General features: G+C 41.3%; 1 protein-coding gene across 1 annotated transcript in view; it reads right to left on the bottom strand.

The window, feature by feature from the left end:
• Positions 1-885: 885 nt before the first annotated feature.
• The window catches only part of HOGA1 (4-hydroxy-2-oxoglutarate aldolase 1), a 147336-nt gene continuing 132192 nt past the window's right edge, over positions 886-16029 (bottom strand). The window contains exon 7 of the mRNA XM_085606378.1: positions 886-3907. Within this exon, the coding sequence (XP_085462504.1) occupies positions 3758-3907 (150 nt within the window). The 3' untranslated portion in view covers positions 886-3757. The remainder of the gene's footprint in view (positions 3908-16029) is intronic.

Below are 16029 nucleotides of genomic sequence, written 5' to 3' on the forward strand. Positions count from 1 at the left end.
TCTCCCACTTTCCCGTAGTTTCAGAAGGGGTTTGCCAGAGTGATTAACTAACTTTTTGTAGGTGAGTGAGATGGCTTTTGTTGGTAAGTAGCCATCCAGTAGCTTGTCCTCGAGGGGTGGGGAGTCAGGGGGGTTTCTCCCTTCTGGAGACATGAGTATAAAGCATGTCTAACCTGCAGAGAGGATATTAATTTAATGCCCAAGAGTAATGTATTCCATAACTTGAGAGATAAAACTGCAAACCGTTGTCGTGAACCCCCAAGTAAGACTACATTTTTAAAACATTAAGTTAGCCTGTCTGTGTTTGGTCCGCAGTCAGCACGTTGTTATCTTTTGCAGAACTTGTGAAAGTGTCACTTTCATCTAAACACTGATTGGTGGACACAAATGTAACACAAACTCTTCAATATCTGCATCTCAAGGTTTAACAGTAGATATGTGATGTAAACATGTAGTCTCAGTTGATGTATTGTCATCTTGATGGTTTACCCCAGTCGCATTTAAGATTTCGGAATATCTCCACTAGATTATGCAATGCAAGCTAAACGTCAGTGGTTAATAACCTATGTAAACTCCAGGAATTGACCATTAAGGTGGAGAGGCCTTTGCACCAGTTATGACGAGAGGTCCTGCAGACTGCCAGAACATACACTCTTCTACCAAGAGCCAATCAATTGATGAGAGGAGCTGAGCCCAGCCGTCATGTTTTGTCCTTCTGAAGGCACACTCTCTTCCCAGCTGAAGTCTGATAACACAGTTGATACTCTTTGAACGGGTATGCAGTGAACAGGACCCCAAGAAACTCTAAAGGCAAGCTTGCTATTCCGTGCTATCCTAGTGTAGAACACAGAAAAAGCGTTAGGCTGATAGGAATATTCTAAAACATGTTAGAACTGTTCATTTTTATTCTCGCTGATAGCAACATGCATAAGTGCAGTTTTAATTTTATTCTGTGTGGTTATTATTCATGTACCAAGCAACAGAAGAAGACTGTTCAATTAAATACTTTAAAATATACAATCTTCATAAGATGATAACATCAAATGAGGCTTTCTCCACTGACAAATTTTATCAATACACCAAAAGATAACAGATGTTGAATTTTACGTTATGTTAAATAGACTTATGAAGCGCTTTTCCACCCAATGGTTTCTTGGCACTGCAGAGGACTGTTTTTACAGCAAGGCAATTCCGTGAAACATGTGATGTTGAAATTAATTCAGTGATGCTGTGGTAAACGTTGCTGCAGGAGCCCTTTATTAAAGGACCTCATCCATACACCTTCTTACTCCTAATAACGCGGAACATATCATTCTACCAGACATCTAACATTCTATGACTGAGCAATACATCTGCTACTTAAAGAAATACTACCTCACATAGACCATAGGGGGCATGAAAAATCAGCTGAAATCTCGGGTTGCACAGCATCTGCAAGGTAAGTAGTCATAAAAAAAGAATTCTTCAATAAGCATTCAGGACCCATTTATTTTTTACTTTGGATGTAGATTGGGAAAGAGAAGAGGAATAGTGAGAGACGGGAGAGGTATACGTGGAGATAGATATGAGGTAGAGAGAGGGAAGATAGGGAGAGACATAAGGTTATGAAAGAAAGGTAAATCAGAAATAAAGCCAGAGAGAGGCCGGTATAGGTTTAGAGTGAGGTACACTGAGCTACAGAGTGTGAGCAGGGAATGTAGGGAGACAAGTCGGGCACACAGAGTGGCCAGGTAGAGAGAGGAGAACATTTTAAAGAAGGGTAATTTAGAGAAACCGGTGTAGTGAGAAACGTAAGGGCATAGAAGGTAGAAAACAGTGAGGTAGAGAGTGGGATAAAATGAGAAGAGATGTAGAAAGACAGGTCAGGTGAAGCGAGAGTTGAGGTAGAGAGAAATGCAGAGAGAAGGGTGAAAAGAGGTGAGGTGGAGAGACTGAAGTGAGATAGAGAAAGGAAAGACCTACATGCTGGAAGGAAGAGCGGGCCTGGCAGCGGTAGCTCTTCCGTTATGGCGGATGAGCATTGACCCTTTGCCAGCAGATGCAAAACTTGAAAAAAAAATGATAATAAAACAAGTTTATTATTAGTTTATTTTTCTTCACATGGCTGAGTCTTGGGAGTGGGGCCATAGTGATGACAGGCATGGAGGAGGAGTGGTGGGCACTGCTGCAAGTGCGCATGTGGATATGGCTGGCCATCTTAGGATGGCCAAACTGAATTTTCTTTTTGAAGCGCGAACGTATCACCCCTAAGGGTATTCAGGCTCTGGGTGCCGTTGGGGATATTAAGTGAGCTATTGCCCAGTCACATGATGCTGAGCTGCCGCCTGCACAAAGCCTCGAACCATGAGCCGGGTTGGAGACAGCCATCACAGGCTCCCACTCCCTGTGAGAGAGCAATTCCAGCCCGCTCAGGCCAATCCCGGGTATGCTCTAACACTGCCAGCACGAGAGCAGCGCCTGGATTGGCCGTAGGGGAGTCTGGGAGCCTGTGCTGCAGTAGAGCGCCGATGCGGCGGGCAGCAAGTAAGTCCTTTTTGTTTTGCTATTGTCGCCCCCCCCCCCACACACACACACACACTCTTCCCTGACACCAGCAACTCCTGGGGCCTGGTAGAGAGTCATTGACAAGGATGAGGTACAGAAAAGAATAAAGAGAAATGGCGAAGTGGTGAGGTGAAATGGAGGCGATGGTGCAGAGAGCAATAAGAGAGGGAAAGTATGTTATAAAGGTAGAGAAAGTAGAGTAGTGAGTGACATGTGCGAGGTAGAAAGAACAGAGGTAGAGAGAGAAGGGAATGACATAGTAAATGCATGGGGAGGTAAACTGAGGTTAGGTTGTGTGAGAGAGAGTGGTACAATGCGATGAAGTGGTATGAGAAATGTGAGGTAGAATGGCGAGACACAATGCTGAGGCGCAGAGAGGGCTGAGAGACACCCAGAGGAAATCTATTGAGATATGCAAAGAGATAATTAGAGAATGTTGGCTGGCAGAGAAAGGGGGTAGAGAGACAGATGATGGCACAGAGAATCATCGTGAGTGCGAGTTCTCAGGAGAGGTGGGGTAAAGAGATGTGTATTGATAGAGGTGAGGTGAACAGTCTTGAAAGGGAGAAAGTGAGGTGCCTTGTGATTTAGAGATAGCAAGAGAGTGCACTCAAGAGAGAAGGTGAGATAGAAGAGGACAGGCTAAGTAAGGATCAAGACATGAGACAGAATGATTCTTTTTGAATTGCCATCAACTGCCTGAGAGCCCAAGGTTCAGGTCGGGCGTGCACAGTTAGCTTCTGTGAAGCATGCTCTGCTATCAAATTATATAAGAATCTGTTTTTATAAATACTGTTACTGCAGGACATCCAGCTATTCTGATAACTTTACCAGTAGGGCCGGCAAAAGGTGGAGGCTGTGGGCAATTGCCCATTTTGCTACTGTCTGAAACAGCTCAACAAAGTACACTGGTGGCAGGACTGTGCGCTGACAAACTACTTGTATGCATGGTTTTACAAGAGGTATGCGAATACCTTTCAAAGGCAGCACAATCAACCTCGGATCAGAGCTAAAAGTAGGCAAGCAAAAAGGATTCATTTTGTGACGACGACCACCAGCATTGTGCACTGACCAATTAGCAGCATCGATAGTACACTCAGTTGTTGAAAAAAAGCAAATAAGAGAACATGAACAATTATTTAACCAATGCTCCTGAAGGCAAAAGGTCATGCAATGAAAGAGTTGGAGTAGCTCAGCATTGCCGGCACAGCGCTCAGAGCCAGCCGTTAGCTGTAAAATCTCTGTGAAGCTCCTTCACTTCACTCTCTGTCAACGGGAGCAGAGGGGGGCGGCAGGGGCCTCCGTAGTAGCCAAACCACTCCATCGCTTGCTTCAAGCCGGGGATGCCGAACTTTCGCGTTATCTGGAAAAAAACACAAAGAAAACACAAGACGCTCAGAACACAATAGTGGATGGGATGCTCAAGGACAACATGCAAAACACATTTCATAAGTTAAAGCAGTTCACTCTGGGAAGGGTTGCAAGTGGGATGCAAAAACTGCGAGGTCTCTAAAAGGGGCGTGGCAACCCTGGCAAAGGGGCGTGGTCAACACAATGAGGGGCATGGCCTAAATCATGATAACAAGAATTGTGTGCTTAAGAAATTCATAAAGTCGCATTCAGCAAATGACAATAAAATAGCAAAAATATATATTTATTTACCATAAACAATAAAAACAAAAAAGCATATACAAATCAAGGAATATAAATGTTGCATTAGGATACCTTTATGGTTAACTGGCAACTGTGCTGGCGTGCCTGTTCTCTCTGATCAGAGTTAAATTGATGGTAATCTGTTCTGAGTCCATGCTGCCTTTCCTGGCCAACTATTATTCAGCACAATGTCCTGAGTTTTCTGTAGCCTTGCTTTTCCAATTCCCAGGCCCACATTCGCTTACAGTTCTATCTTCAAGACCAATCTGTTTTTGTTTTGTGTCTGTAGCTATCTGCTAATAACAGGCTCCGTGGATCAAACAAAGGCATTATCAAAGCACTTACCTGGGAGGAAGCTAGGGGTAAATTAGGGACCAGCTGTAATTCCTGGTTCAACTGTTTGGTATTTCTTTCGACAAACTGGAATTATTTGCTGAGTGGTAATCAAACTGACATTAACAGTGATGAAAAATGTAGTTCATTATCTGAGCTGTGAGACCCGACTTACATCATTTTAGGAGAAAGAAAATAGTCAGGCCAATAGGTAGTGCACATTGTCGTCGGGATAAAAGTCCAATATGTTCTATTATAGTTTAAAATATCCACATATGCAATTAGATTACCGCTACTGTATCAACACCTCATCAGGGGTATCAAGCACTATATAAATGCAATCCTCTTTCTCTTTTCTATACCTCCGCTATCCTTCTCAATCCAAATAACTGACAAACATATCCACCACTCAAATTACTTTCATATTTCACAATACTAATTCACCACTAATCTTGTATGGGTTCCGGAGTAGTGGGCTACTCGACTAAAAAGTGCTTTGACGCCTCGTCAGGGTAGTAAGCACTATATAAATGCAATTACAATACAATACAATACTCTAAATAAAACATGCAATAACAACTTAGAATGCCTCAAATTGTGATCTCTTTTGCAGGGGGGAACAGGTTTTCACTCGTCCCCTTCCTCACCACCCTTACCCCTTCCATCACCCCTCCTCCATATCCTCTCTGACCCAAGACCTCCTGCCTAATAATGCCATTTAGTCCCAATTGCTGTGAGAATGGTGCTATTTATTTACCACGTTTTCTTCGGTGGTGGGTGGAGGTGGAATGGAAGAAGGCAAATGTGGAGGGGGAGGGAAGAGTATGAATAGGCAAAAGAGACAGGGGAAAACAAATGGTTCACACAGGCCAGTATTTGTGGTCCCCAGGGAGACCAGGCAGTAGAAAGAGGATGCCGCATTTGCCCATTGACTTGCATCAGAGAAATAAATGTTTTAGGATAGACAGAGTGAAAATATTGCGAAATTTTAAATTTTTTGAAAATGGACGGAAGCTTTTGCCCTAAATAAGGAAAGTTGGTGCAATTGTTCATGTAACTTATCTACTTTTTTCTGATGGTTCAAATACACATAGGCTACTTAAACTAATTTTGAGATCATACAGTGGTTAGAGGTCTGCAGCTTCCAACAACTGTACATCAAAGATACTCCTATTAAAGATGTAAAAGCCCACTTTCAATGCTCTCTTTGTTTTATCTCTTGTCCAAGAGTATCGGCTTTTGTCAAGCTCACCTAAATATATAGTTCATTAGATAAACAAAGTGTCATTATAAACATATTAGTAAAATACACAGAATGCTAAATAAAAGAAAACAAACATTTTCATTGACATTCAACAGGCTAAGACATAGTTACCAATTGAAACCCCATCATAAAAAATATTTGTTGTGATCTCTGCCTGCCCTTTGAGCACATACAGAGCTAGGTGGAGACTATGGCCAAAATCATCAGACACGCATTTTTGTCATTCCCGTTGACTTGTATTCCCATTACTGGGTTTCGAGGACCATGGTTTTCACAACCCTAATCGAATGGGTTGTGCAATGCCTATTATGCTCTAATTGTAAGGAGAACTCAATTCTCTCAGTTTGCATTTGCCTGTTTTTGCTTTAAGTGGGCAGATCCATAGAACTGCAGTAGCACGTTTTGAAAGTCACATTAAAATGCACAGGGATGTCCAAAATAGCACTCTTAGACTGAAGACAGAATCTATTCCTGACCCTGCTAAGTTCCGCCTGTGGCTCACCTTCTACCCTGCGGTGTCTGCCCAGGGATAAATCTAGTACAGTTGTAAACACCACCACATCCAGCAGGAAGGGCGAGGTTCACAAGATATCACAACGGACGGCTTCAGGAGGCTCTAGAGTTACTCTAGCCACGTTACTCGAACCGAGCAGAAAAAGACAGGTTCAGATTGGGACCAAAAATAGGCCCAAGCTCACCAAAAAAGTGTCCCACATTTGAGGAGTGACCTTAAAGAAGTGTGGGGGTAAATTAAGCATTTTAGAGCTAGTAGGGTCAGCATCATTTGCCAAGACTGGAAATACCAGAGATGTAAAATCTGAATACTTATAGTAGTCTGGACACCTTGTACAATGTAGTGAGATACCTACTTCCAATCAACTGTGTCTTTGATCCAGGTTATCACATAAATCACAAATTGAACATAAAGTCAATGGGGGAAGGGCTAGGTCAGCATGAGACATAAAAAAGCAGCTCTGTAATTCCTCCTCTCCATGATTCACTACAGAAGAGTTTGAGAGAATAAAAGCTCTCATTTTCAGTGGCAGCTCTGCCTCGTTTCTGACAACTTTTTAGGTCTCACTTGAAACAGCACATGCGCTGTAGCTTGTGAGACATTTCATTAACTTACAGTGGGCTTAGGGCCCTCCCATTGCTTACCACTGGCTGACTTCAATCTTCTCTACATAGTCCATACGCCCTTTCCTTTGCTGCCTGCATTATCCGATCCTGGTAAGCACTTGCTCGAAATGTTTGTTACCAATTATTGATGATTATTTTCAACTCTTTCAGAAATATTCCCTTTTTCACTCTTAACGGCTGTGGAAAGGGAGGTTTGGTTTCAGTGGGAAATTGAGGACAAAATTATAATGCAAAAAACTATTCTTGTCCGTGCTCTTAGTAAATATTGTATATATATATTCCAGCTCCTGGTGAAGAAATTAATTTTTTATGTATGGACAGAAGGTAGACTTTGCGCCCAAGGAATCAAACAAACAAAGTCCCAATTGCCAAAACTACAAACGCAGGCAGAGGCGAAAAGCAAGGCTTAAGCACATCAAATCCCAGGAAAAAAGCCAGGGGAAGATGGAGACAACAGCAATGAACATAAAGGAGTCAAATAAAACCATCATTAACCTGGCAACAATAAATTTAACAAAAGCGTAAGAACAGATATTGAGTCTGGGCTTATTATATTGCCCGGAAAGTAACTTTAATTATTCCAGAACTAGGATGGATGTATATCGCTGTATCAGAAAACTTAAACTAAAAAAATACCATATGTTACTGGACAATGATACGAAGCAAGATAAGTTTGAGGCAAATGAAGAAAGTACAACCATGCGAGACACGAACACACAAGATGTGCCTCTATTAGAAGCCCTAAATGAACTTTGTAAGGAAGGGAATATAACAATCAGGACATTGGGAGCAACAAAGCTGGTGGTGATATTCTAACAGCAAAAACACCCAAGGAACCAACAATTCCATCATCATTCAGGGCTAAATCAACATTTACCCCAGTCAGTCCAAGAGATTTGATTGACGTTTTCAATGAGCACCTAACCACAGAAATTAAACAACTAAATAATAGAGTACAAAGTACTAAGGAAAATTCAATAAACGCAACATGGGATACTATTCACTTGTCCGAAAATTGGAAAATGAGGCCTCAATAGTAATAAGAAACTCTGACAAAGGGGGCAATATTGTAATATGGGACAAAGTAGAATATACCAAAGAAGCCCTATCACAACTAAATGACCCCAAATGCTATACAATACGGAATGGAACAGACTTAAAGGAAATACACAAAATATATTACACAAAATTGTCATCTTGGAAAATGAAGGGGTTAATAACTATGGATGAATATAAATTTATGAAAAATGATTACCCCATCACACCATCGATATACTTTATACCAAAAATACACAAAGACGCAAACAAACCACCGGGCAGACCTATAATTTTGGCGCGTGAGGGTCTTTTGGAACATACGTCCCAATATGTGGATTTTTATTTACAACATCACGTACAAGCATTAACGTCATACATACGGGATACCGGTGACTTTTTGTACAAATTGAAAGACGTTGAGTGGCAAAATGATTACTTATTAATGGCGTTAGATGTTACATCACTGTATACCAGTATCAAACACACTGATGGTATCAGAGCATTACAGTATTACCTAACAGCAGAATTGGGTGAATTGACAGACCACAGCAGGATGGTGATTGAGATGGTTGAATACTGCCTAACAAACAATATATTCATGTTTAACAATTTACACTAACAGCAGACAATGGGCGTGGCTATGGGAGCCAGCTTCTCCCCCAGCTATGCTTGTTTACACATGGGCTGGTGGGAGGAGCTGGTTCTCGCCAAGAATCATGAGATGATTGTTAAAAACAATATAATTCTTTGGCTACGCTTTATTGACGATTTATTTGTCATTTGGAAGAGCACTGAAAATGAAGCACAAGAATTTGTTAAATCCATCAATGTAAATTCAGTCAATTTACATTTTACAGCCACCATAAGTAAAACAACAGTCAATATTTTAGATACAAGAGTATACATTGAGAACAACCAAATTGAGAAAAAACTTTACCACAAGGAAACTGCTGGGAATTCAACCTTACATTCCAGCAGTGCCCATCCAAGACATCTTATAAATAGCATTCCCTACGGGGAAATGCTCAGCTTGAGGAGGGTTAACAGCAATCAAACGACGTTAAAAGAGGCCCAGGAAGAATCCAAAGCTAGATTCTTAGCACAAGGTTATTCACTCAAAACTATAGAAGGGGCAATAACAAAATCTATGATTCCAGAAAGATTAGAATTAATTAAGCTCAAACCTGTGACATATGTAAATAATCTTCAATGTCAACAGGTAACCAGAACTCCAGCTAATGAAATTAAGTTGGAGGCGTTCTGTATAATTCTGGAATTCAGTAAACAGCATAAAGAATTGCATAATATCATCAAACGCAATTGGCCATTAGTTTTGAGCGATCCTGTAATAGGACACACCTTGTCACATAAAATATCCATTACACATAAAAGGGCACCGTCGATGAGAGATGGACTGATGAAAACAAATCCAGAATTGATTGAAAATTGCAGTTGGTTGAAATCCCATAAAGGATTTTTCAGGTGTAAGACATGCAAAGCATGTCAATTGGGCATTAACAAAACCTCATATGTGACACCATTCAGCCATGAAGAGATTAAGATAATCAAATTGCTTACTTGTAAAACAGAGTACGTTGTTTATGTCCTGGTGTGCCCATGTGGGCTACAATATATAGGAAGTACAAAGCTACAGGCCCACAAACGAATATTACAACACACCAGGTCTACAACTAATCAAGGCAATACGTACCCTGTTGCAAGGCACTTTAGGGAATACCATCAATCCAAGAGCCAAGACCTGAAATATTATCTAATAGATTCAGTGCCCCTGAGTAGGCGAGGTGGCAACAGAGAGGCCAAACTGCGAAGGTTAGAGACAAGGTATATCCTTGAAATGGACTCTAAGTCACCGGGTGGTCTGAATAACACCGAGGATATGTACACCTGTTTATAAAATCCAAGTACTGTCTAACAAATTACAACTCAAATATTGATATTTTAAACAGTTGGTTTTATGTATTTTTTACGGTATGTTTTTAAGATATTTATATATTTATATATATTTATTTATGTATTTAATATTTAGTATCTGGAACGTACATGTCCCAATGTACATAAATTCAAGCTTTTATAAACACATATATATGCCCCTTGGAGACTGAGGAGAGATATAAACGGAAAAAACCTGATGAAGGAAAATAATCTGAGATTCCAATATGATATATTCCACAGGTACAAAGAAGAAAAGAAAAGGGTGAAAAAGGTGTAATTTAATAAAAAGAGAAATCATAATTATTCAAATGAGATAATTGAAATCAAACAGGGCAATTAAGGATTAAAATAAACCAAAAAAAGTAAGAAACAATGGAATAATTAAAAATATCTATAAATAGAAAGGAAAACGAGGTTTTTAACACAAGCACTTAGCACTTGCACTTTATTTAGCACTATTTTGCACATTAGGACATAGGATAATATGTATTTTCTAGATTTATCTGTACAATATGAAGGATTACCCAGAGGGGAGAAAGAACTATAGTATATATTCCTTGATTTAAAGATATTGTATTTTGCACAAAGCTTCCTGTATTTATTATTTATTGACATGCTGCATTTAAGCAATAATTTGGTCAACAACAGATGAAATATTTGAACGCTTTGATGTCAAAGCAGGACCATTCACCACAACAAATGAGCAGATAAACAAAATAATTATGTTGATTTTAAATGGTGATGGTCCTAGATATACATAAAAATGTTTTTACATGGAACTTATTTTTTATCATTTATTGAAAGGATATGCATAGATATTTATCAAAATGCAAGTTTACGCAAAAACAATGATATATATGCTTAAAACTAAATATAAAAAATATTATTATGTATTTCCAATGTGGTAATCACATCTAAGCATTTATGCCATGAAGAAATGAATTTGAAAATAAGTATTTTTTCTATGTCCTTGATCATGTGCGAGTTCTAACCAATCACCCAACACAATGTCACTTTAAAAAAAGTAAAGCATGACCACAACGTTACCATGTGATCAAGACTCTCAACAAGTTGAAACGCGTTATGGCGGCATCAAAAATAAATATTTGATTATTGCACCCATTCTGTGGTCCGTGTGCGGCGAAGCTAATTTGAAAAGCTTGCGGAAAAAGTGATATATATTACCTTTTTTGTATAGTGATCTTCACGTCCAAAAGAAGGGCCTCCATGCTAGACGCTCTATTGCAGGTGGAGGCCGGGATGAATAGCCCTTACTCAACAACAGACCATGGGGGAGGGGTGGAGAGAACTCCACCGCATTATTTATTTACAGATGTTCGTTCTAAGAATACAGATAACAGAGGGGCAGGTTCCCCAGAGGGTGACCGATTTTTTCCCCTGAATGAAGACTCCGAATCAGTAGCCTCCAGCGAAGGCAGTCTAGGTGGGGGTTCTGACACTGAGTCTACCTCATCAGGAGGGAAAAGTACCCAGAAAAAGATCTTCAAGCCAGGACGACAGAACTCCCCCACGTCTATGAGCATAAAACTCCTATGGGACTACTCAGCCACATCAAGTATATATCAAGAAGATAACCAGGTTCCAACAGGAGAAACACCCCAGCAAACACCATTTGATTTATTATTTAATACCCTGAAACAGATGCAAGGGGAGGCAAGAGCGGTGAGCCGGAGGGCCAGACAAGATAATAAAATAATCCAGTCCTCTCTCAAAAAAATGAACAAACTGTACGAAGAGGTGGCGGACAGAGTAGTACAGGTGGAGGAAAGGACTGGAAGGTTAGAAGATGATATGGCACACTGGCGATCTTTTAAATCTACTCAAGAGAAGGTGGTAGAAGATATGCAGTGGAAGATGGAGGACTTTGAGAACCGCCAACAACGAAACAATGTTAGACTTTTGGGACTGGCTGAAGGGGTGGAAGGGCAGGATGCGAGAGGGTTTGTAAAAAATCTGCTAAAGGGGGCCTTTCCAGAGGCGCATTGGCAATGGGAGTCGGAAGTCCAAAGGGCTCATAGATTCCCACTCACACTAAGGAAAAAAGGGCCTACCGGCCAAGAGAGCCTGCCCAGGGCAATGTTGGTGTATGTGGGGAACTACTTGCTGAGACAGGAGATTATTGATAAGGCCAGACCGGACTCGAAAAGATCTTTCAACGGCTCCACATTTTTTGCGAGACCCGACTTTTGTCATGTGACGGTGGAGAGGAGATGGAAATTAAGGCAACTAATTACTCCATTTCAAAATTTGGGTTCAGAAGCATACCTACTGTTCCCTGCTAGACTTAAAGTAGTCACACGGGGTCATGTAAGAATGTTCTTCTCAGAGATCAAAGCAAACCAGTTCTTAGAAGAATTAAAAGGACAGAAAGTGGGGTAGATGAGAAATAACTGATAAGGTACAGGAATGGAAGGGGGGCAAAATTTCCAAGAGGGAGCACTACTGCGGGTAGATATTTCGGGTTCAAGGGGAGAGGGAGGCGACAACTATGACTCACAAGCAGCCACACATAGGTCACGATTGACCTATTTGCCTGTAAAAGGGGGGGGGAGGGCAGGGTTGGGAGGTTGGGGGGGCTAGGGGGGAGGGAGGGGGGGTAAATGGACTTCAATCCTATGGCACACATTGTTTAGCACAGCACAGTATAGTATACAGCAAAGTACACTTTGAGCATTATCAGCAGTACACTGACGACTTTTCGTGGCCACATATATACTTAAGGATATGGATGTATTTACAGGGAAGATATCTGTTCCAAAGCAATGGCTTGTAGAATTGCCACAATTAATGTCTGTGGACTTAACGACCCTAACAAAAGAATTAGAGTTGCTGCTCTACTTAAAACACTTCGGTTAGATCTGGTTTGCCTTCAGGAGACACACGTAGAAGGTTCAAGGGGGTACTTATTGGAACAGCTCGGTTTCTCGTTATTGGCACACTCCAAACAAGGGACAAGAACGAGAGGGGTAGCAGTACTGGGGAGAAGTGGAAACGTGATTGTGAGTAGGAAGCGGGAAGATCAGTGGGGTCGTTGGGTGTTAATGGAGATAGTTTTTAAAGGAGAAAGGCTTACGTTGGTAAACATTTACGGCTCAACAGAGGATGACCCGGATGTTTTTCAATATTTAGACACAGAGCTGGCTCAGTGGCCAGAGCCAATTGTATGCTGTGGCGACCTCAACATTCATGATCTTAGTAGTTCATTTCTACAGCCAGGAGGGCGCTATTTGGGGAGGAAGAAGAAAACAAATAGGGCCTTGTCAGATATGGTTTTGCATAATTCCCTGGATGATCCATGGACCAAGCTGCATCCGAATATAGATGGTAGTACATTTTACTCAGCTCCCCACAAAGTTATGGTTAGGTTAGATTATTTTTTAATTACTAGGTCCCTGATTCAGGGATCACAGATTGAAAGACATCCCGAGCTGTTTCCGATCATAACCCACTGGTGTTAACAGTTAAAATAGGTAAGCCTCAAAGAAAGGATACTCAGTGGACATTTGAAAGAATATTACTGAAAGATGAGGTATATCAGGAGTTTATGGAGGTCTGGATTAAAAATTACTGAGATATAAATAGAGGGACAGCACCTCCGGGGGTGGTATGGGATGCCTTTAAGGCTGGGGTTAGGGGCGAGACACTCAGCTTTGTATTAGCGAGACAAAAGAAGGAGAAACTCAGGGTTGAAGAAGCTTCTAGGAAGTTACTTAAGGTCGAAGAAGCACTAGCCCTAGACATTCAGCAGCATCGGCCACTGGAGCAGCATCTGCTTAAAATTACAGCATTTAGAGCAGAAATCACAGAATCCATCACTAAGAAAGCTGCAGAGAATTATCTTACCAGAAAGGAAAACGCATATGAACTAAGTGAAAGGGTGGGTCACATTCTAGCTGTGCGGACCAGACAAAAGTTAGCTTTTACAGATATAAAAGAGATTATAAATGACCAAGGCAATGCTGTCACAGAACCAGATAAAGTAAGGGAGGTTTTTAGACAATTTTATACGGATTTATATACCTCCGATCCTGAAGATTGGTCAAAAGAAATAGAGAGATATCTCGAGGACACCCCTTCCCCATTAATGCTAGAGGAAGCAAGAGAGATGTTAGACGCCCCATTCCAGCTGGAAGAAGTTAGCATAGCTTTGTGTAATCTACCCTCGGGTAAGGCAGCCGGTCCGGACCAGATCCCGGTGGAATTTTATAAAGTATTTGAAAGAGTGTTGGAAAGGGATATGTATAGTATTATGTTGCAGGCACAAAAAGGGGAATTTATTCCTGAGTCTTGGGGTGGAGCGGACATTATTGTGATTTTAAAAAAAGGGAAGTCCTCGACAGCATCAGGCTCATATAGGCCAATTACATTAATGAATGCAGATACTAAAGTGTATTCAAAAATACTGGCAACAAGGCTGGCTGGTATCATTGAGTGCCTGGTAAGCCCTGCACAACATGGTTTTATCCCAGGAAAGGGCACTACGCAACATGTTAGACAGGTAATCACAATGTTTGATGCGGCAGGCACCTCGGGAGACCCTATGGCAGCGATCTTTCTAGACGCAGAGAAGGCGTTCGACAGGGTCTCCTGGGACTACCTCTGGTCGGCTATGAGGTGGTGTGGCATAGGAGAGGGATATATAAAAGCCATCCAAACTCTATATAAATAACCTATAGCCAGAATTAGAGTTAATAGGGGATGTTCATTACCAGTTAAGATCACTAGGGGGACTAGGCAAGGCTGCCCCTCGTCCCCCCTTCTTTTTTCTCTGTATTTGGACCCTCTACTAAGAAGGTTAGAAGGTAACCATGATATTCCCCCTAGGAAGTTTAACACCAGCGAGGTCAAAACGCTGGCATATGCTGACGATGTGGCCATTCTGACACCTAATCCAGCATTGGCTATTACGGAGGTGGAAGCAGCGGCGCAGGTATTTGGACAAATATCTGGTTAAAATTTGAACAGGTCCAAGACACAGATAGTTGATGTACTCTAATTGTAATGACACAAGGGTGGTTGGATCAGCAGTATACCTGGGAGTCACGATCACGGCAGACTTAGATAAGCTGGTAGAGGGAAATATGGTCCCATTACTTAGCAAGGTAAAAGCAGACTTGGAGAGGCTGAATAATCTGCATTTATCCCTGGTGGGATGTACCAACTTAATAAAGATGTTAATTTTACCTAGATTCCTTTACTTTTTTAGGACTATCCATCTGTTTTTTGAAGCCGTATGGTTTAATGCGCTGGAGGCAACACTAAATAGATTTATTTGGGCCCAAGGAAAGACGCGAAGAGCCTATAGGTTTATCTCCCTCCCTAGAGAGAGGGGTGGGTGGGGTGCACCGGATTTTAGATTATATTATTGGGCAGCAGCGCTGCAATATATGCAGGGGCTGATAGGAGGGGGTGGAATAGATCCAAGAGTCACCACAAATTCCACCAAGGTGTATGCAACCGTGTTAGGGGGCGAGGCGGAAAACTTTTTTTTAAACTGCATTGAATTTGGGTACTACAAGAGAACGAGGTTCAAGACGGTCAGTGCGGCAATCAAAGTATGGAAAGCCTTCCTGAAGAATGCTGGTCTGGGAAGACTCAATAGATATATTAAATTATATAGGAATAACTCTTTTCCGGCTCCAGTCTTCGCAGACTCGACAATTTCGGGATGGGCTGATAAGGGTATAGTTCAGATTGGTGACGTTATGGATTCTGAGGGGGTGTTGCAGTTTACTGATTTAATAAATAAATTTGGATTAGATAGACGAGGGTTTTTTAAATACCTCCAGGTGAGAAGCTTTTTATGCAATAAAAAGGGGGGCCCAGTAGGGTTTGCGACGAACGAAATTCTAGAGAAGATAAAGATGCTGGAGGACTGCACAATTAGAAGTTTTTATGCAAGTTTGATAAAAGGGAAACCAGATGATTTGGATAAATATAGTAAAAAGTGGGCCGAAAATCTGAGCGGGGAAGAACAATGGTTTCAGGAGTCATTGGGTCTGGGTTATACAATTCTCTGCTCTGCTCCGCTACAGTCACAACACTATAAGACCCTATATTCATTATACTTCACCCCTGCTAGA

The sequence above is a fragment of the Triturus cristatus genome, chromosome 1_2 (assembly GCF_964204655.1).
Source record: "Triturus cristatus chromosome 1_2, aTriCri1.1, whole genome shotgun sequence".
Lineage (NCBI taxonomy): Eukaryota > Metazoa > Chordata > Amphibia > Caudata > Salamandridae > Triturus > Triturus cristatus.